The 23,359-nt window shown below is 35.1% G+C and overlaps 1 protein-coding gene across 12 annotated transcripts in view; it reads left to right on the top strand.

Annotated features, from left to right (window-relative positions):
- Window positions 1-23,359, top strand: part of Cspp1 (centrosome and spindle pole associated protein 1) — a 105,691-nt gene that overhangs the window by 28,350 nt on the left and 53,982 nt on the right. For 8 of the 12 annotated variants that reach the window (XR_262258.2, XM_013518153.1, XM_005392127.2 and 5 more), the window contains 7 exons: window positions 2,294-2,374; window positions 3,679-3,777; window positions 4,499-4,938; window positions 13,826-13,924; window positions 15,331-15,398; window positions 20,374-20,467; window positions 21,451-21,508. Coding sequence is in view for 11 of the 12 variants with exons in the window: in XM_013518153.1 (XP_013373607.1) it covers window positions 2,294-2,374; window positions 3,679-3,777; window positions 4,499-4,938; window positions 13,826-13,924; window positions 15,331-15,398; window positions 20,374-20,467; window positions 21,451-21,508 (939 nt within the window). In the remaining variant the exon portion in view is untranslated. The remainder of the gene's footprint in view (window positions 1-2,293; window positions 2,375-3,678; window positions 3,778-4,498; window positions 4,939-13,825; window positions 13,925-15,330; window positions 15,399-20,373; window positions 20,468-21,450; window positions 21,509-23,359) is intronic. The other 4 variants (XM_013518154.1, XM_005392131.2, XM_005392130.2 and 1 more) reach the window with 4 other exon arrangements.

The raw sequence follows: 23,359 nt of genomic DNA, 5'->3' as shown, positions 1-23,359 counted from the left end.
ACAAGAGAAGCAGTGTGGTATTTAAACATATGTGTCTGATTTATTTCACTTAAAGAGTATGGTTTCAAGGTGAATCCATTTACCTAGAAATGTCTCAACTTTATCCTTCTTTATGGTAGTGTAGTACTTCATTGTATAGAAAAACCACATCATCTTTATCCATTCACCCACTGATGGGCATTTGGGCTGTTGCCAAGAGTTAGCTATTACAAACTGTGCTGCGATAAACATGGGTGTGCGTATATTACTGTTGTGTGATGCTTTTAATTCTTTTGGGAAGATACCAAGAAGGGGAATAGCTGGGTCAAATGGGCCCTCCAATCCTAGTTTTTTGAGGAATCTCCACACTGATTTTCACAGTGGTTGCACCAGTCTGCACTCGCACCAGCAGTGGAGAAGGGTTCCTTTTTCCCACAGCCCTGCCAGCATTTGTTAGGGGTTGATGTCTTGACGATAGCCTTTCTTTCTTGGGTGATATGGGATCTCAGTGGTGTTTAATTTGCTTTTCAGGAATGACTGGAACCACTGTGGTTTCCTAATCACTCTTTTCCCATGGTGTTTTGATGGTACACTGTGTTGCCATTGTTTGTTTAAATGTCTGTTTCCCTAATTGAATTGTATGAAGGGAACACAGGTGTAATCATTGTCTCACTTTCACCAGAAATAGTACCTGGAAAACATTAAGTGGCTGATAATCGATTGTTTAATAGATAAATGATTAGAGCTAGACAGGCTAACATGTATTGATTGATTTAATCTTTATACCTCATGATATAGATGTTATTATCCCTGTTTTACAGATGAAGATATTGAGATAGAGAAGTGATTTATTTTAACTTGAGTACCAGAAAATTGGGGATTACATATACTGTTTACTATCATGTGCATTTGCTTTATAGTATTCAAAGAGATTTTAGATTTTTAAATCCTTCTTGGTCTCTTTTTCTTTCTTTCTTTCATTCTTTTTCTTTTCTTTTTCTTTCTTTCTTTTTTTTTTTTTTTTTTTTTGAGATGGAGTCTAACTGTATAGTTCAGGCTGGCCTTGAACTCAGTATGTAGCCTAAGCTGGCCTTAAGCTTGTGGTTGATCCTCCTTAGCCTTGTGCTGGGATTACAGGCATGCTCTACCATGCTCAGCTCATTCCTCCTTGATTTTATGTCAGCTTTGGTAGGTAGACAGCAGGTGCCATTCTCATTTCATGAAAGTACGTTTGTCAGAGAAGTTAACTGACTTGGTCAGTGTTGCACACTTAATATGAGTTGGGGTAGTTGTACAAAGTCGTAGGCCTTTTGACTTATGGTCTGATACTTTACTGCACTATCACTTAAACATTTAATGAACACAAATATGACATGGTGAAGAAACAGTGTTCAAGCTAGTTATGCTATTATACTCCTGTGGTCCTAGTACTTAGAAGGCTGAGGCAGGAGGATCCTGAGTTTGAGGCCAAACTGGGCTACAGAACAAGGATCTGTCTCAAAGCGAATAAACAAACAATAGTTGGCTGTCTACAAGGCAGGGTGGCACAGGAGAGGGGCATCACAGAGGAGAAACAGTCCATGGTAGAGCAGGCAGGAGGCTGGAGGCAACAACAGCGGAAAGTCTCTGTTTTCCTTTTATTCTATCTAGGCTGCAAGCCTTTGTGGGTGGTGTCACCCACACCCCGGTGGGCCTTCCTGTTATCCACACCCAGAACTAAGCTGAACCAGTCAATTGACTAATTTAGCTATCACAATCTTAATCCATATTCACATACCCTAAATCCAGCTAGCTCTGAAAGGCCCCACCTATGAGTGCATGAAGCTCTGCGGGCACAGCTAGATACAAGCCATAACAGAAAAGTAGAAACAGCTTGTGAGAATCCATAAGGGTATTTGTGAGGAAGTTTAAGTTTTCCTTAAGAACAGAAGAACAGTAGAACACCGAGAATGAAGAGTATGTGCTTAGAAGAGCAATATGATTTGGAAAAGCTTCTCTGTATTATGCTTTCTTTAATCATCTTGAATCAAATGTGTATATATATATGTATATACATACACACACATATATATGCATATATATATATCAAATTTAAAAGATTGATTGTCCCTTTAGGGAGTTTTTGTTTGGGAAAAATTTTTTTTTCTAATAACTTTTGGTGTGGACTGTATAGATTTATAGTTTCTTCATTTCCATTTCATTCTTTTGCTTTGCATACTTTAATAGTTTAGAATATAGAATGTAAAGACATGCTTATGAAACATTTTATAAAGGCAATTAGGTAATATATTTTTTAATGTGTGTATATGTACAGAAAAATTTTCTATCCACGGGTGAAACAGATCCATCTACTCTGGGAGTTTCTCTTCCTATTGGTGAGAGGTTATCTGCCAAGGTAGGTGGGTAGGAGTACTTACTGTGGGTAGTAGTTTTCTAAGGCATTAAAATTATATTTCTAATTTAAGTGCAGACAGGTTACATCATTTTTGCATATTAGAGTATATTTATTTTTTAAGAAATCTATGGAGTGTCTAGTGCTGTTTAAAAAGTTTTTTAAACATATAATCATGTGAGGATATGTTTCTTTAATGTTCATTCTTTTGTTATATGATTACACTTGAATGATCAGAATTTATTTTTTCAGCAATAGTTTCTAAACTACAAAGTTTATGCACTGGACACAATTATCACTGAAATATAGATATGAGAGTACAATGAGTTTTTATGAGGGTAAGGGTTGGGGCTCTTTGAATGTGTGCTTCTATTCATATTTTTTAGAAATGGTAGCAGTGAAACACTGTCTACTCCTTATATAGACTCAGTTTCCAAGGTATATCAGTATATAAAACAAAATAACAGCAAGTTTCAAAAAACAGTCCTAATTTCATTAATACTCTTTTATATTACTTTGTTTCAGTGATGCTAGCAGTATTAAGAATTTAAGAACATTTCCTAATATTTGCATACTAGTAGAACAATTATATTTTAATGTGTATATAATTTTACCTTTTTGTTGGGGCTGGGGATTTAGCTCAGAGGCAAAAGCGCCTGCCTGGCAAGTGCAAGGTTGTGAGTTCAGTTCCCGGTACCGGAGAAAAACCAAAAAAAAAAAAAAAAATTTTACCTTTTTGTGTTTAAAATATAGTACGAGTCCTTTAATCTTGGGAAGGAAATGTTTAGCAGCGGGTGTTTGAGTGCGAGTCGAATTAGGGAAGGGAAAAAGGAGTTGTCTTGAGAAAGAATGTAACTGGGTCATGTCCTTTTGGAAGTGTGCTAATGATGGACTTCCTTGCAAACAGTTACCACATTTACTAACAGAGATCCATCTATGATGCTATGGGCAGGATGTACCTGGTTTGTCTCTTGGTAAAGAAATCTGGAATTTGTGGATTTATGGGGAATGGCTCTTTGGAAAAGGTCATCTAATTTCTGTAATCAAGTGGAAATGTTCCATGATTAGCGAGCTCATGTGTTAGTGGACCAAAGCATGCATATTCTCATGTGGCAAGAGAAATGGGAGCCGCAGTGATGGTCAGACCTTGTCCTTTTGGTCCTGTTCCTTGTAACGATTTATATCCTTGAAATTATTAGTAAGCTTTGATTCTGGGTAAGAACTTGGATCTGTGTGATTCTGGTACAGTATCAAAATATTCTTTCCTGAATTTGGGATTAATATTGCTTTTTGGTTTCTGTTTTAAGGAAAGGTTGAAACTTGAACGAAACAAAGAATATAATCAGTTTCTCAGGTGTAAGGAAGAATCCAGTGAAAAGTTTAGACAGGTAGAAAAGAACACTGAGGTAAGTTTTGGTTTTAATGCCCCGAGCTGAATATTTTGTGCTTATTTGAAAAGCTTTTTATATTTCAGATAAGTGACTTAGGTTTTGTGTAAAAATTTGAAAAATTGAGCCAAACGCAAGACATTTAAATGTTTACTTTGGAAACTGTTTTATCTAACACTGAAGAATTTATTTTACCTTTTAAAATGTAATCTCACTGGGGAAATTTAATTTTAGAGATCAGTTTTATGTAATAATTTTTGTTTTTTATTTTTAAGTGGTTTTTTATGTTGAGAATTTCTAGCTATTTATATATATATATCTATATCATCTATATCATATCATCTATATCTATATCTATATCTATCTATAGCTCCCAAATTTTAGGATGGTTGATGTTAGTAGAGTCAAAACCTGATCATTTTCTGTGCTCTTTATATTGAGGAAGAATTTAACTTGAAATATTTTGAAGTAATATTTAACTGCAAAGATATGTCTGGTATCTCCTGGGTAGGAATTTGGATTTAGTTTGTCTTCTATTTTTATAGCCACTTATTCATTTTACTGTTGTCTGTTTATTAATATTGGATGTTTTATTGCAAGGTAAATTTGGCTTGAAGTTTTCTTCTAAAGAAAAAATGTTTCTTGCAAGTTCTTAAACATCAAAGTTGAGAGTTTAAGGCTTTACTTATATTTTAAAGAGTAGTATCTCATTGATTTTTTTTCTTTTTTGATTGAATAGCCCACGAGTCAAAGAAATAAACATCCTGTTAGTCAAGTTAAATCTGATTTACCTCCACAAATACAAACATTTTGCACAAATTCAGAAGGTCCCAGGAGGGATGTCTTAACTCCTTCGGAGACCTATGAAGAGCTTCTGAACCGAAGACGACTGGAGGAGGACAGATACCGACAACTGGATGATGAAATTGAGTTAAGGAATAAAAGGGTTACTAAAAAAACTAATGAGGAAGTGGGTATTTCCAATACAAAGCATCAAAGGTTTGCCAGCAAGGCTGGTGCTTCAGAAAGAAGATTTTGCAGGTTTCACGAGGATCCTGATTTTGATAGACAGTATTATAAACCAGACAAAGATCCTGAAGTAAGTGAAGAAATGGATGAGAGGTTTAGATATGAAAGTGATTTTGATAGAAGACTTTTGAGAGTGTATACAAATGACAGGTATCTACCACTTTGTTTTTATTTCTTTATTAATACTGTGTTAGTCTTTATCAGTATACTAGGGAGTAGCATTTTCACTTGATCAGTTTTATATGGCGCTGTTATTTTATGAGCCACCAGGTGAAAAAAGATGGGGAGCCTCTTATAAAGCTGGAAAACTGAAAGCTATACCTTTCATGTGAAAATAAATGGGAGATAAACATTCCCGCTGGAAGGGACAGAAAGGAAGTTGAAGCTAAGCATGGTGAGGCAGGAGAATTGGAAGTTTGAGCCCAGCCTGGGCAACTTACTGACTTAGTGAGATCCTGTCTCAAAATTAAAAGTAAAAAAGGACCGGGGATATACCTTGAAGTTCTGGGTTCAGTCCCTAGCACTGCAAACAAATCAAAACAAAAATTGTAGAAAGGTAATCTCCATGTCCTAAGCTTGGCACTGAAAAGAGAGAGTAAAAAAATGTAAAATCTTCCCTGGAAATTTGAAGTGTGAACCAGTACACACGTTCACAGTCGGAATTCATGCTGCCAGTAGTGTCCAAAAACTCCAAGACAAGAATTCAGAGTGTCTGGATTGAGAGTTCAAAGGACTGGCAAGGGACAAGTAACGCTCCTGTGCAGTGATGTGACTTAAAACCGGGATGGTGGCCACCCCGATTCAGATGTTAGAATGTAGGGGAAAGGGACAATTTGAGATAAGGGAAATAGTTTATTAACTATTGAAATAGTTTATTCCTTTAATGTTCATATATTGTAATTATCAATATATTTGTTTTCAAGTTACTTATTGAACACTTGTCTAAGTGAAGTGACATTGATTTTATTGGATTTTCAGGTGCTTTTCATTTCCTTTGAATGATTGTATTTGTGGCAATATTTGTAATTAACTTCTACAGTGAGCGCTTATTTTATTGTCATATTAATCTGTTACTGAAATGTGGACATATATTCACCTAACTTTTAGAGATAGAAATATTACAGGGTGCCATATTTGTCATTGGCTTGTTAATTTGAAAGGGTTAAATCTGAATTTTGAACAGTTTATGGAACCTGTTTCATTTATTAGTCTGAATAACTTACTTTTTAGTATTTTAGAAAATTTTCTCAGGGATAATACTGCATCTTTAGTATTCTATTAGCAATAATCGCGGCTCAGATAACCCTCATTGGCTATGATACTGCCACTGTGCAAAGGGTTGTGAATATGATAACAATGCAAATATTTTACAGTTCTCTTTTTATTTTGTAGCTGTTATGTTCTATTCACACTTTTTGGGGTGGGGTTACTGACCATTGCACCCAGGGAACACTGAGCTACGTCGCCTAACTTTAACACTTTGCTTTGATGTAGTATCTTGCTGAGTTGCCCAGAATCTGAACTTGAGATCCTCTTGCTTCAGCCTCCCAGCTGGCTACCACATAAGGCCGCAATATTTTTTAATATTCATACTGGTTTAGATAATTTAAGGGAAGGGTTCAGAATTTTGGAAATCCCATTGTAGCTTCTCTGATCTGAATCTAATTGTACTTCAGAAAATGCTTCAAATTCTGTAGTGTGTTTCACTTATACATGAAAATGCTTATATCTGAAGGTAATAAAAGCTTCCCCAACTAAAAGAACTCTCATTTGGAGAACTTCAGATAATCTTGGACCCTTGGTGGTGCCTTCTTTGTATGTGAGAACTTTTTTCCTTTATGTTTACCTTTAGACTGTGATTATGCATACCTTATGCATACCTTTTGAGTTTGGAATCTTAAGAAAGATATGACTGCTACTCCGTTTTTTTTATGTATTTTACTTTTTACAATTAAACCTTGTGATAATTTTATGTATGAATTAACAAGTGGATTATTATATCCTAGTGATTTGAGAACTAATTTTCTCATGTATCTCATAAATGAAGTCAACTTTTTATATTAGCTTCCCCAGTTAGCATTTTGAGAATAAACATGTGGTTGAGTTCTCACTCAAGAACTTAAGTCTAGTTACTCATTAATGTATTTCTTCAAAATGTAGGTCATATTAGCAAAGTGTGGTAGTATACACCTGTAATGTCAGCTCTCTGGCAGGCTGAAGCAGGCTAATCCAAAGTTCCAGCCTAGCCTGGGCAACTTAGTGATTTAGAAAGATCTTGTCTCAAAAGAAACAAGAAAATAAGTAAATAAAAGAGGGCTGGGGATATAGTCGGTACAAAGGCCTTGGATTTAATCCCCATTACTGAAGAAAGGAAAAAAAAGGGAGAGAAAAGAAAAAAAAGTCATATTACTTTAATTTCGTTAATGTATCAGCTCTTGTATCTAAAGTGTTAAAGTGTTTCACATATATCTTGATGGTAATTGGGGTTATTTCCAGCCCCATCTCCTAAATACTTCATATCAGTCATTCAATAATTTATATTTATTTAATAGGCAAACTGGTTAGTAGGATAAATGGCTCTTTATTAGGTAAAAATTTGAGACTAATGTATAAAATTAATTTTCTTCATTTTTCTTGTTCTGTCTTTTCCCCTTTTCCTAAAGTGAGTGTCTGATAAATTCTATGCTTTGTTTTATATTTTTGACCTTGGCTTCTAATTACATTGTAGACTTTTTAATATACAACCATATATTTATTTAAAGATGGGAAAATGAAAGTTTTCTTCAAGAAATAATACTTTTTCAAACTCATACAATCAATTACTGGCAGTATTTTTACATAATTAACAAGGTGGTTAGTACTTTGTGAGTGATAGTTACATTTTGTGTATTTCACTTGTTTTTATATGCTTATTAATTTGAGTAAAATTTATGTTTTAGGAACCTTTTATAGTTGAATGTAGTAATATGCCTTATGATCCTTTGAAATTTATAGACTTTTTTTAAGCAGTCATCCATTCTTTGTTAATGTGAGCTATAGAAGTTTATATGTCACCTTATATTTTATTTTAGCATGTCCGTTAATAAGTAAAAGACGTTTTTAGCATGAAAATGCTGGGATTTTTTTCTATATAATTAATGTGCTTAGGACTTTCATTTTACTTAAATGTTGATATTTGCTGTTTATAATTAGTAGTCATTTTATACAGTTCTAAAATAGTACTCCTTCTGAAGTTGGAAATTCCTGTTAGCCACATAGATGTAGTGCTTACTTAGTGTAGGACATTCTTTTACACTTAATGTGTAAGATGTAAGTGGGGAGAAATGGCCTATTAGAATTTAAGTTACCTAACCTGGTGTCACTTTTTCTTCTTTTAATAGTTTTCATTTATCTTTGCATAGGCCATTTTAAAAATTATTTCCCTCACTTTGAAGATAGAGTTGAAAATAGAAAACACTATTGCTAAAGTTTCATTTCTTAGGAAAGAACTGAAAACAGTGAGAAAAACATTTCAGAGTTTTTCTTGAACTCTTATAACAGTAGTACCCTTAGTAGCAGAATTCATTTACAAGGCAGAAATTTTTGATGTGAAGGCAAAGTAATATAGCTACTATTATTATCAATTAGGTGGTTTCTTTCAAGTAAGGAGAAATTGGATTCTTCTTCCCAGTGTGCTGTATTAATATAGGACCAACAGATGGTAAAACTTTTTTTTATAATACGTTATTATTGATAATGTATTGCACACTGTAAGTTTACTTCTGAAGTAGGACGGCTTATTAAGGAAGAAGGAAAGGTATTCATTTTCATTGAGAAATTGTTTTGTTCCTATTTAAATTAGATGGTTGAAAATGCCTGTGGTTTTCAACAGTTGGCTTTACTTTTTTTCATTGTATTTTTTTTGGGTTTTGGACTTTTGAGACAGGATCTCACTGTCTAGTTGAGGCTAGGCTTGAGCTCACTATATATCCCAGGCTGGCCGCCCAACTCTTGACCTCAGCCTCCCAAGTGCTGGGGTTATAGACGTTTGGCACCAGACCCAACTTACTTGCATTAGTTTTGAAGAAACTTTAAACAAAATTGTGCATTAACTTGCAGGGTAAACTTGGTTTTGAGTTTGTAACTGAATTCTTATGGCATTAAGATTTTTACCTCATCAAATTTAAATACTCAGGTCTTTTTAAGGAAATAGGAAGGAGAAAAGGAGAAAAATTTGGTAATTATTTCATTCCCTCAGTCATAATCTGATTTGAATTCATATGGCCAAAGTTTCTTTTTTATGAGGCCTGTCCTTTTCTGGCAAAATCCAGTGGTTGAGGGGCGGTAACTGTGCTGTATATTTATTTATTTATTTGTTTGTTTGTCTCTCTGTCTGTGTGTCTTTTTTGAGACGGGTCTCACTATACAGTTCAGGCTGGCCTAGAGCTCACTTTGTAGCCCAGGTTGGTCTCAAACTTGCAAGGATCATCGTGCCTCAGCCTCCCAAGTGCTGGGATTACAGGCGTGTGCCACCACGCCCGGCTGTGCTGTATATTTAAAGCCATAGTTTTATATGTGTGTGTGTGTGTGTATGTGTATGTGTGTGTGTGTGTGGTTTGCTTCTGGGTCACAGGAATAGTTTTAATTTGGTGTTCTAGCTCTGAAGTTCTTAATAACTAAACAGAAAGGACTTCCCAGGAACAGACTGGACCTATACTGAATCCCTGGACATTGATTGGGATCATATTGTTCTTAGATACTTAGTGAATACATTAGTCCTGATTGTTATCATTAAGGAGGAATCCCATAATGGTTGGAAAAGTTGTTAATGTGAACTAGCAGGATAGGTAAGAATGATTAATTGCTAAATTTATTGGATGGAAGCTTGGGGAATGCTGCTTTATTGAAAGGACATTTAGGAAATGGAGGAAGTTCTGTAAAATTATAGGGATATTTTTAATAGAGAATAAGGTAGCTGACTGTACATACTGTAATTGTTTTTCACAACTCAGGTTCTCTTTCTTTTTAAATGTCTTATAGTAATAATTTTACAGATGTTTATGGAATCTCTATTTGTAAAGAGTAGTTCCTAATTTAACAAAGAGAAACACAATTATTAGTTGTTTCATGGAGTTCAAAAGGATGCCCTAACATTTGATGGTCTTTTAAGTAAAAACAAGAGAATTATAGGCTCTGAAGACCGTAGTATTAATGATATTTTTATTTTTATTTATTTATTTATTTTTTTGAGACAGGGTCTTGCTGTGAAGTCCAGGCTGGCCTTGAACTGAATATGTAGCCCAGGCTGACCTCAAACTTGTGGCAGTCCTCCTTCCTTAGCTTCCTGAGTGCTGGGATAATGGGTGTGCACCACTACCCCTGCCCAGCTTTTTAATAATCTTTTTAATGAAATGCATATATATATATATTTTTTTTTTTTTTAGGTTTTTAGGTTTTTTCTCCGGTACCGGGAACCAAACTCATGACCTTGCGCTTGCCAGGCAGGTGCTTTTTGCCGCTGAGCTAAATCCCCAGCCCCTTGAAATGCATATTTCTATTCTTTTTTTTTTTGTTTTTTTGTTTTTTACTCTTTTTGATACAGGGTTTCACCATGCAGTTCAGGCTGCCCTTGAACTCACTTTGTAGCTCAGGCTGGCCTTGAACTCAGGGATTCTCTGGCCTCAGAGTCTCTAAGTGCTGGGATTATAGATGTGCAGCACCATGCCTGGCCCCTATTCTTTTTTTTGACCGAATACTTCTTGTACTTTGATTTTGTTATGAAAGGTGGCTTTTATAATCTTCTTAATGATTTTTCTTCTTTACTGGAAGGTACACCCTAGAACATCTTTTATATGGACTGTTTACTGACAAATCTTTGTGGTTTTACTATAGATTTTAGTAGAGACCTTGCTCTCATACATAAGTAAAATCATTTGTTGAATTTCTTGAATTTAGAATGAACTTTGAAAATGACCTCTTGGGCATGTAGTGCTTGCCTTTCTACCTGTGTATGCTGAAGAGCCTCAAGTTATTTCTGTATTGTGATACATATTTAAGTGTGGATGCTTTCGTATAGCTGTAAAAGATAAGCTAAAACTGTAAATCCAGATATTGTCTTCAGACAACTTAATTGAAAATGGTGGAAGCCACAAGCTCTTTGGTAAATTTCTTTTTGTTTTCTTTCTTTGGTAAATTTTATAAACTTGTTTTGTATGTCTAAATGCCTTTAGTTACAGAATTCTAAGTTATGCTTTAAAAAGTTTATAACTTTAAGTTATGGTGTTTGAAATTTTCATTGATATGGCTACTGCTTTGCCACGTAAATGCATTTACTTTTGTGTGTTGTGTCATGGGTTCTCAAGGCCACACCTAGGTTTGATGATACTCTAGGAAGACATTTAGGATTTGTATGTATAGTTGTAATCATGGCTATGATTTATTGCACCAAACAGATAGAAAGCAAAGTCAGCAAAGAAAAGAGGTGCATGGAACAAAATCAGAAGGAAAGGAGACATGAGCTTTCCAGACCCTCTCCCAGAGAAGTCACACAGGAGATGGCTAACTCCTTCACTGTTGAATTGTTAGCAGCGTGAGGAAATGTCTGCTCATTTAGATTCAGTGTCCAAGGTTTTTATTGGAGGCTTGTCATGTAGGCACCCTTTTATTATCATGTACTAAGATTCCAAATTCCCTTAAGGTATTTTAGCATGAGCTATATTATTTGGGCAAGTTTAGCGATATAGTGAGCCACTCCTACTAGTTAGAGGAATGGTGGGAACTCTTAAAATCTGTGTTCCCTGCACTAGCCAAGGCTGTCTGCAAAGGAGGCTTTTCTACCAATAGGCATTGTGCGTGCTCTGTTAAACCTTCTGCACATGTGTATTTTATAGATTCAGTACAACTAAATTTGGTTGCCTGGCATTGTTAATTACACGTTTGCATTTTTCAGTTTACATTTACCTGTGCTCTCAGTTGTAGACACAGGAAATGGCACTAAAATGGATGGGTCACTTTAAAAGGGAGTACCTAGATTTTAGGTTATGTAAAACTAGGTATTTTTTGATAAATTGAAGTAAGTTTGAAATTCTTTTTTTAGATGGTCCATTGAGAGCTCTGTTTTAGATGTAGATAAAAAGCAGAAGCTATTCATATATCATCCCAGGACATTAAATTATTCAGATTAAAATCCAAATAGTTTTTTCTCCACAGATGATTTTGACAGTACTTAGTGTAATGGAAACAAGTAAAGAAAGAATTTTATTTTTTTAATTTTTTTTGGTTTTTGGTTTTTTTCCAGTACCGGGAATCGAACTCATGACCTTGCACTTGCCAGGCACTCGCTGTGCTGCTGAGCTAAATCCCCAGCCCCCAAAGAAAGTATTTTATATACTGGTTCTGTCAGAATAAAAAGTTCTTTTTCTATTATAACTAAAAACTGCCAGTTTTATTAATTTGATAGTGAAATTCATCTAAAAATATTGATAGTAGTTGTCTTAGTTACTTTCTGATGCTGAGACACAAGACTTGACACCCACAACTCTTTTGGTGCTAGAAACCAAACTCAGGACCTTGCAATTGCCAGGCAGGCGCTTGTGCCGCTGAGCTGTATCCCTGGCTGCAACATCCACAACTCTTTAGAGGGAAAGGTTTATTGTGGCTCATTTTGTAGTGGTTTCAGCCCATAGTTGACCGGCTCCACAGCAGGGAGGCCTGGCAGAGGAAAAACCATTCGTGGTATGGTGGGCAGGAGACAGCGGAGGATGAAGGGATAGATACCCTTTTGGGCCACGCACCCAGTAGGGTTTCTGCCAGGCTTCACCTCCCAACATCCCAGCCAGCTATAACCCCGTCCGTGAACTCATCCGGTGATGAGGACCACACACCCGTGATTCAGCTGCCTCCCGAAACCCCACCTCAGTGTTCCCGAGGCTTTGCGGGGACATCTAGATCTGAACCATAACAGTACTTCAACAATCATATTTCCATTAGTCCTCTTGAGAAAGACAATCTGGTTTTTACTAAACAGCCACATAAGAAAATAGGACTTACGAAATACTGGTTTTCATGAACAAGTATTGGTATAAAGAAAATTATATTTGTTTTTGATGTCTGAGAAATTAAATGTCAGTGTTTGCCAAATGGAAAAAAATGTTAATTTAAAAAATTTTTCATTATTATTTTCTAAAAAGGTTTTTAAAGAAGAAACTAGAAACGTATTCTACTCTTTTCATTTCTGTACTTGTATGTAAAGAGAAGTGGTCGTATCCGTCCACATAGTGGCCTGTTTGTTCATGCTTTCCACTCAGCTTTTGTTAACACTTATTCTTTGGTGTTACATATGTGCTAGCAAATGTTGCGGTTTTCTGTCTTTGATTTAATTTATTGGTAAGATTGTTGGTATATTTTTAAGTTAAAAGGTTTATATATATGGTGAAGTGATTCACAGAATCCATGAATTTTAACTTTAAAAATCTCGCTTTCAGTTGTGACGAGTTTTCCTGAGTGCAGTGCCCAGAGGAGTACTTAGCATGCAGAAGTTGCTCAGTTGTTCGCTTGTTAAGTGGATGATGAAAAGTCTACCTTAACTCGCCTTTAACTTTAAAAATGGTCTGAGTTTGTAATTTGAAACAAAAATTTTCCAGAGGTTATATTGAAGTAATTTATAATAATCTGCTTTAAAAACATACTAATAGGAGTGGGGTGTGTGGGTCCTGCCTAGTATATGCAAGACCCTGGGTGCAGTTCCCCGACACTGCAAACGCAATCCAGCCCAGCCCAGCCCACCCCAAACCCAAGCCCAAGCCCAAGCCCAGGCCCAAGCCTAAGCCCAACCGAACCCACCCAACCTGAAACCTTACACTCTTATTTCCTGTTATTAACCAGCAGATCATACTTGAAACAGATCTCATTTGAATTAATTTTAGAATATGTTTATAGTAAAACTTCATCATAACACCCTGTTCCCTTTAATATCTGCAACATCAAATGTTAAAATGCTAAAGAGGTGAGAAGGTCCACTGTATGTGGAACGTGCTCTATAGGATAATGTGTTTTTAAGGATGCATGGGAAAAGACAAGGGGACGTGCCTTCTATGGAGAATGATGGTGATGTCATAGAACAATCAAACACACGAGTTTCATCTGCTGGAAATGAAAGGTATAGTATGTGGTATAAATTCGGCCCTTCAGTCTTTACACTGAAGCAGCACCTACCTAAAACTGGTTCCTTGAAAAAGTAGAAACGTATAGTATATTTATAGCCTTCCTACCTAGTGAGAAAGGAATTAAAGTAAAAAATAAATAAATAAAAAGGCGAAGAAGTAGTAAATGTGAATATAGTGCTTTACAGCATTATTTTGAAGAACAGGTTTTTGGTTATAAAGCCTGCCCAATATGTTCTGAGTAGGTACCTATCAATTTAAAGTATATAGATTTGTTTGAAATGTATAATTTAATGGAGTGAGAATCTATTTAAAATATCTTGGGAATCATGGTCATGCACTTTGACTGAAAATATTCCTGCAGTATGAATTTCTCCTTCAAAACTTTTTGATTTTTAGCTTATTGAATAGATAATTTTTTATGTTTTTTTAGAAGTTAGTGCTGATATGTTTCTGTCTTTTAGACAGACAGGAAATAGCTTCATAGCTTTTTAATTTTGATGCTTTCTCGTGTTATATATAAGGGTAAATGATTCTAATGTATGATATAATGAAGATATTCTTGATTTTAGTCATATGTCAAGGTAGTTCTTTGAATAAATGTAGTACATAAAGAATAATTGCAATAAGAGACTTTATTATGTTTTTTCTAATTAAATTTTCATTGAGGGGATTATTTTTCCCCCTTGTTTCTATCTTCAAGGAAAGTTTTTTTTTTTCTTTTTTTAAAAGAGATGATCTGTAAGTGCAAGGTCCTGAGTTTGATTTCTGGTACCAAAAAAAAAATAAAAAAAAGAGATGATCTGCTTTTCTAAGAATGTGCATTGGTTTTAGTTTCTCCTTTAGGATTTATTATATGTACTTATATCCATTTTTATTACTGGATAACCACTCTTATGGAAAAAATATATTTTTTTTAACCTATAGAGCCAGTGAAGCAGGCTGAAGAAAAAGATTTTACTTACCACTTTGCTGTATAGTCAGGTTGACCTGGAACTCTCAATGTAGCCCAGGCTGTCCTTAAACTTGAGATCCTCCTGCCTTAGCTTCCCAAGTGCTAGGATTACAAGCGTAGGCCACCACACCCAGCTAAAAGGTTATATTTTTATAGAGACTGAGTATGTTGGTATTTCGCTCTATAAAGAAAATGCCATGATTTAGGCAGGGGAGGAAAGGAGGGTGAAAAAAGGAATTAAGATGTGTTACATACATGTACCAACTTCCCACAAAGAATGTAAACATTATGTACTGTACATATGCACTAATAAAATAAAATTTTAAAATATATGTAAATATTGTATTGTCCTTGGTACTCTGAAGGGCAGTAATCCATATCTGCATTTTACTCTGATTTTGCTTCCTGAAAATTATCTAGATAATTATCGATACTCTTCTCTTTTAGTGCTCGAGACAATGAAGCATCCAAATGTGATCGAGAAATCTGTAGTCCTTTTGCAGGGATGCTCTTTGGTACGTACAAAATTTCCAAAACATTACACTTTTGCTGTGTTGTATGAAAGATCTTTAACGAAAACTCAGTGTTATAATACTACTTTCACTAATCACAGAAAATACTTACCAGTGTTTACATTATGTAAGGTACTATGCTGCACATTTAATATAGACTATGTAGATCTATATAATATTAAGACTAAATAACTTAGTGATGTACTTTCTTTGCATTATTGTAATCATAGACATCAGGTTTTGTTTTGCTTAATGTACATGTATATTTCTATAAGTCGTTAACATACAAATCAGTCCATGTAGCAAATTTTACATCAGAACAATTATGAAAGTTTATGCTTTTGCCTAATTTTTGCTTTGTCTTTGCATGTACTGGTAAAAGTTTTCGATTTGGCTGTACAGTGCCACAAAAATATGTTTCTTTTTGTAAAAGTTCTTGTGCTGGGATATATTCAAATAATAACTATCTACATATAATGTGTGATATTCAGATAGTAAGCCATTCATTAATTTTAAAACAACATTATAAGAATGCCCATTATACTTTTTCTGGCATAGACATATATTCATAGGTGTAACCGTTAGGCAAACATTTTATATAATTTTTTCCCTGTATTTGTGCCATTTTCCTTTGATGTATTAGCAAAAATGCACATGTCCTTTCCATAATTTCATCATTTCATCTACTGTTATATTTTTCCAGGCTTTACCACATACTTGCACGTACTAATAATTTTTTCCATGATTTTTTAAAACTTACTCAAGGGATTTTGGACTCTACATGTGATATTGTCAGAGAAATGTAAACAGTTCAAAATAGCCAAAAAGTGATCTTGTTGCATGTCATTCTTTATATGTCTGTTGGCATATATATTATTTTCAGACCAGTACAATGTAATATCTAGTAATTAATAATATACCTATAAAATTTTCACCTCATTAATTGTGACAGATTACCAGCATTGCTGAAATTTGCTTTTTTTTTTTTTTTGCACTAAAACCTCATTGTATAGCATACCTGTTTTTTTCTTCAATTATTATTTCAAGTATATCATTGGATTTGAATAATGTATACAATAGAAGGATCAAATTTCTTTTTTTTTTTTTTTTGTCTTTTTGAGCCAAAAACATACAGTGGAATGAAGATACCCTCTTTAACAAATGGGAAAATTAGGATAGCTGGGAAAACTGGCTATCCACATGCAGAAGATTGAAGCTGGACCTGTATCTCTTACCATGTACTGAATTAAAATAAAAAATAGGTTAAAGAACTAAACGTTAAAACAGAACCAGTTAAGTTGCTGGAAGGTAAAGTAGGTCACATGCTTGAAATCAGAGGTGTTGGCAAAGACTTTCTGAACAGAAGAACCCTGGCTACACGGGAAATAGTTCTGAAAATCTACAAATGGAATCATAACAAATAAAAAGTCTCTTCACGGCAAAAGAAACAGCTAACAGAGTAAAAAGGCAGCCTACAGAATTAGAAAAAATTTTTGCCAGCCATTCCTCAGACAGAGGACTATTATCTAGAATATGTAAAGAACTCAAAAAAATTACCCCCCCTTCAAAGGACCTATTCAAAGAATGTTCTGATTTCATCTCCCACCTTACCAGGAAATCGCATCATGGCACGGCTTAGCTGCAGTGAGAAAGGGACTCTCCTCTATGTTGTTGGTGGGGATGCAGACTGGTACACCTACTGTGGAAATCAGTCTGGAGATTTGTCAAAGAACTCAAATAAGAAATTCCATTTGACTAAGCTGTTCATCTTCTAAGTATCTGCCCAAAAGAGCCAAAGACATCACGTTACAGCCGTACATGCAAACCAATGTTTATAGTAGCACCATTCATAATAGCTAATAGAATGTCCATTAATAGACAAATGGTAAAGAAAATGTGGTATCTATATATATAAGGGAATACTACTCTGCTGTAAAGAAGGATAAATTTGAGACATTTGTAGGAAAATGGATGCATGTAGAAAATATAATGTTAAGTGAAATCAGACACTCAAGCTTAAATACCATACACTATCTCTCATCTGAGTAAGGCAAAGTACAAATTAAAAATAAAATAAAGGATTGACAGGAGGAAACAGGAAGATAGCTCTTTTGTAAATGGGAACAGGGGTTCTAGGAGACCAAGGGCACAGGGGGAAGGGGAAGAAGGGGAAGTATATTTAAGATGGTCATGTACATGTACCCACAAAGAATGTACATATTATATGTTGTAGATATGGGCTAAAGGTAATAATGAAAATGGGAAAAGACTCAGGGGAGGTGGCTGGGGAGAAGGGATAAAAAAAGAATCAAGATGTGTTATGCACATGTACCCGTTCGCTAAGTTGAATGTAAAACTCATGTACTGCGAATGTGTACTAATAAAATAAAACAGAAACAGCACACTTACAACATCCCATTTTCTGTGGGTTAGAAATCTGATTCTGGCTTAGTTGGGTCCTTCATTCGTGATCTCAGAAGGCTGTCATGCAGGTGTTAGCCAGGCCGTGTCCCCCTTTCATTAGCATATGTCTATGATACATAGAAGGTACATTTATCCTGGGGGAATTGGTGCACATACATATCACATCTTGATCCTCTTCATTTCTCCTTTTCCTCTTCTGTCTTGTCATCAGTTCAGACTTGGGCGGTTCCCTTGAGATTCGGTCAGCCTGAAGAACAGACAGTTGTGCAGATGTCTGAATAAGCCTTTTTCTCATGTGCTGCCCAGCCGTGCACACGCATGCAGCAGTCCTCAAGGACCCAGCCTGCCCATGCTTGAAGCAGTCCTCAGCCGCTTAGTCTTCCCCAAGGCCTTGTGGCAGTCTACATTTATACAAAAATATACCGTAGTGGCCATGTGCAGCCTTGGTCATGTGACAGTCTTGGTCATGTGAGTTGTTTACACCAGCCAGCATCAACCTTGGTTCTATCAGTTACTTATATTGGAACCCAAAAGGTGCGCTTATTGTAACCCAAAAGGTGTGCTTATGCTGAAATTTTGTTCACATACTCACATTTCTTTGTTACTAAGAAACAGCATGCTATTTTTGAAGGTTTTGTTTATTTGTTTGGGCGTTGCTGGGGACTGGCTCTACGTCTTTACACTGAGTTAGAGTCCTTTTTTATTTTTATTTTTTTCCAGCCCTTTTTAACTTTTTTTTTTTTCTCCCAGTACTGGGAATCGAACTCATGACCTCACGCTTGCCAGGCAGGTGCTGTGCCTCTGAGTTAAATCCCCAGCCCCTTTCCAGCCCTTTTTAAAAATGATTATTTTTTGAAGCAGGCCTTGCTAAGTTGCCCAGGCTAGGCTCAAACTTAGGATCTTTCTGCCTCGGCCTCTCATTTGAAGGCTGTTTTTAAGCTTCGCTAGGGACATATAGTGTACTCTTTATTCCAGATAATAGTTTAGCCTTGCTACTAGAGAGGAGCCTTTCTGGGATCGTCTGTTGCAGTCTTGGGGTCACTGAGAACTCTGTTTTAACTGGCTGCAACTTCAATTTTTCTCTTTGGTTTCAGGACGGCAAATTTTCGGTTTATGTGTCCTCCTTAGTATTTCTCTCAGCCAAATGGAATTTCTGTCTGAATTCACAGAGACTAGTACCAGTAAAGTGTGAAAGGCACATTTTATTTTGCATCTCTTTGCTCTAAACTTCCAACCAATTTAGTTTTCCTCAATTTTCATCTTTTCTCACTTTATTTTTTGTGGTGCTGGGGATCAAACCCAGGATATCACCCACACTAAGCTTTTGCTCTACTACTGAGATGTGCTTCCCTTCCTGAGTTCCTGTTTATTCACGTTAGCTTAGTTTCTTGTCTCTGTGTGGGTTGTGCATGTGGTCTGGAAATGGCATTTGGGCAAAAACTAGAATGATTATAGGACTCAGTTTATTATCTTTCTCTTAGGTATTATAGTCCTGTGGTACTTATTGCCAAATGTCTGAAAACATTTTGTATATTTGCCTAGTTTGCTAGTTACTTACAGTGGAAAGTTAAGTCTTTTGGTTGTTAACCAGAAGTGGAATGGAGCCCTACTTTGATTTTACAACACTGTTACTAACCTGAACGTAATTCATGGAATTCCTGTTCGAGCTTCGCTGTTGCTGACCTTGTGCTTAATGGGCAAACTCTACCCAGCATGGGTGGGAGACCAATAATTAAGGTGGTAGACAAATTTCTGATTTTGACATCCTGTGATTTATGTGGAATTCCAATCATGCATATCTAGATTGAGAGGTTATTTTTCTTGGTTCTAATTTATGCAATAATGATCTCTGCATCCAAAAGTTTAAACAACTTTTGCATAAATGAAATCAAGGTGAGAATTTTTTTTTCTGGTGGGGTTCAAGTAGCCATTCCAGTTTTTGACTGCTAGTGTGATTAGTATTGCTTTTTGGAATTGTTAATCTTACTGAAATGTGCTTGAATGTACCGAGTAGGGAGAAGGTAATTGGGAAGAGAAGTTAGGAGCTTATTGCTGCAATGTAGGTGAAGTACAGAGAGGACCTAACCAGGTTAATGGCCCCCAGAACAGAAAAAAGGGGGCTCATTTGAATTAAGAGAGGATGAACGTCAAAGTTACAGTGACATATTATACCTCCATTATTGGGGCCACTAGCAGAAAACCAAGAGGGGCAGTTGGTTTGGAAGGATTTATTTGGGTGGAACTTACTAAATTTAAGGGGGTTATGGAAAAAATTAAGTGGAGATATTAACCAGATCATTGGCAGAAGAAGGAAGGGATTAGAAGTTTTGAATAAAGGTGGAGGGTTGGGAGTTATTAATGTATCTTGTGTTTGATTCATGATGGAAACTCATAAATTAAGAAATTAATTGAAGTACTGATGCATTTTATTTACTCCTATACTTTGTATATATTCAGTATTCTTTGATATAATTAGAAAATGAATTTTTTGTTTAAATTTTAGTTTCATATGATGCATAAGAGTTAAGACTAGATTTTTTTTCTTAATCTCCAGGAGGTGAAGATCGAGAACTTAGTCAGAGAAAGAAAGAGAAATATAGACTAGAATTATTAGAACAAATGGCTGAACAGCAGAAGAATAAGAGACGGTAATGAAAGGTTTGCATTTAATACAGGTGTCTTGAATTTAAAGTGTATTTATGTAAAATGTCATGACTGCAAAATAAAGGACTGTTTTTCCTAACATAAGTTTTGATTTATAAATCACTTATATATCAATGAGTACACTGTAAATCAGCAAGGAAAATAAATACTGTGAAAATGTTAATTTTCTTTATCATAGGTAACTAATTGAACTACATATGTATTATGCAATAGGCTTGTTACTTCTTTCACTAACTTGCTCAATTTTTTCTTCGGAGTAACATTTCATGGTATCTGTGTGCCTGTTGGATATCGCTTACATAGTAACAAAATATTTTATGTTTTGAAAATCTCAAGCATACACTCATACTTGCAGTATAGAATAATCATATGGTAAATCACAGGCATTTATGTTGTATACAGGTCTCAGTGTTTATAATCTTTCATGTAGAAATATCTGCAAAATACTTGCTATAGTTTAAAATTAGGAGTGAAAGCCTTAATTTTAGAGAATTTGAGATTTGTCTTTTACTTTTCCCTCTAGGAGGAAGCTAATACTCTCTGCTACTAGCCATCTTTTAACATCATTTTGTTTAAAATTCTTAACAGAAAGCATGGTAGTTTTTTTTAAAATTTTACCCTTCTTTGTGTGAACTGAAAATATACCAGTGTGCTGTGAGAGATTTGTTTCATAAAGGTTTTATTTTTGGATTTTATTTTGTGTGGATTACTTTATATTTGAAGTATCCCATGGACTGGTTTTAAGATAGTTACTGTAAGTCAGTTACATATAAATTCTAGTTTCCTCTGTATCAAGTCAGAAAATTTGTTTTTTGGTATTATTTAAGGTTTTATTGTCAGTTAAAGAAATTACTTCTATTTGGAGATATATTACATAGATTTTGTGTCCAAGTATGTTTCAATGATAGTTATAATTTTGATAGTGTTTGCTCTAACTTTTAATATATAAAACTTCAATTTTGTTTAGAGAAAAAGATTTAGAACTCAGAGTTGCAGCTTCTGGAGTACAAGACCCTGAGAAATCGGTAGGGATTCCTGGCACCTCTTACTAATCTTTCATTTCATTATTCCTACGTCCCCAAATGTAGGGATAGCTATTTACTGGGAGACTGTTAAGAGCAGATCAGTTTGAACAATAGTAAAATAAATTCAGTTCTTATAAAATGTAAATCTTAACTCTCACCTGTTTTTTTCTTTGTCTAATTTTTCTTTTTCATTTGCATATCATTTTTTAGTTTGTTTTAAATTAGTCATTTACTTTGCTTACATGTACTATTTCAAAGGAAATATATCTGCTTAATTTGCAATTAATGTTAATCTTGAATAGGTCCTGAGCACTTACAATTTCCAAAGAAACTTTAATTCTAGTCTAAGTTTTTAAGTTATTGTTACCTACTGTAAAACTAGAACAACAATAATCTTTTTACTTTAATTTTTGTACTTCTGATTATGAGTAGAGTGCACTACTTCATTGCTCTTACTGAAAGTGCTTCTTAGTTTGATATATGGTGTTTATTTACTAAGACAAATTGTTATTTCATCTTTAAACGATGATTAAGACCTTTAATTCTTTAAAAAGATCTCTTTTTCATAGGGATATAGAAAATCCTTAACATTAAAATTAAATTTAAATTGTTATTTCATGGGATATAGAAAATCCTTAACATTAAAATTAAATTTAAATTGTTATTCAGGCTACTTTTGATTTACTTCTACCTGTACTGAGTATATATCCTTTGAGTTACTTGTTTTTAGAGAAGTAATAGTAGGGCTAGGGGTAAAGCTTAGTGGTAGAGTGTGTTTAGTAAGCATGAGAAATTGATAGGGGTGCAATCCCTAGCGTAAAAAAAAAAAGAAAAACAGTTTAATACTGCACCAGTATCTCTCACATGTGCTTCTGACTGGTCATAGACTAAAACTTTTAGACTAATTTGAAAAATCATTCCAGATAAGGTAACCTGGCAGAAAAAGCAAGATAAACTCATAAGTTAAATACATTTTCTTCTATCAATAAATACCTTTGATAACTCTTGCAGTCAAAATTTCCTTTCAGCCAGGTGTAGGAGCCCTTGCCTTTAACCCCAGCTCTCTGGAGGGTGAGTCCAGAGGATCACAGGTTGAAGCCCAGCCTGGGCAGTATAGCAGGGCTCTTGTCTAAAAGAAACAAGTAAAGTAAGAGATGGGGATGTAGCCCATTGCAGACTTCCTGAGTTCAGTCCTTGGTTCCACTGAAAAAAATACCTCTTTATTTTATCAGCTTGAGCTTTTTAATAATATGTATTTGCATGTTAAATTGAAGTGTCTGACATTTGAATTGAAACCCCTAAAGAGTGTCAAGTTGATTTACGAGAATAAATATCAGAGATAATATGTGTTTAATGTTTTTCAGAGACAGTTCTTAAACATTACTTTTGCATTCACTTTTGAAGGACATAAATGTTCTGTAGTAGGCATTAGCAAGCTGCGGCCTATGGCTGAACCCAGCTGCTACTTGTTCTGTAAAGTTTTATTGAAGCTCAGCCTCCCACACGCTTTATTGTTTGTGACTGAGTTAGCACCGTAGCCGAGTGGGGCAGTTGGGAAGAGATCGCAAAGCCTAGTATATTTATTGCTTGGCCCTTCGCAGAAAGCCTGTGTTGACGGTGTTCTGCAGAATACTCTGCTGTCAGAAATGGCAATAGATGAAGTAGCAGAGTATTGTTTTACAGTAGAAAGACTGGTTTGTTTAGAATTAATTCCGAGCTCCCATTATTGATTATCAAAGGTGATTTATGTACTTGTCAGAAAGCCTCAATTACCGGTTTATAGAATAAGAATTAGATCATTAAAATATTTTGTAGCTATAAAACTCTTACTCTATGACGGTTTTAAGTGCC

Source organism: Chinchilla lanigera, unplaced genomic scaffold (genome assembly GCF_000276665.1).
Source record: "Chinchilla lanigera isolate Chin_1 unplaced genomic scaffold, ChiLan1.0 scaffold00043, whole genome shotgun sequence".
Taxonomy (NCBI): domain Eukaryota; kingdom Metazoa; phylum Chordata; class Mammalia; order Rodentia; family Chinchillidae; genus Chinchilla; species Chinchilla lanigera.
Note: the sequence above shows the minus strand (reverse complement) of the source record. Positions and strands in the feature narration are given on the sequence as shown.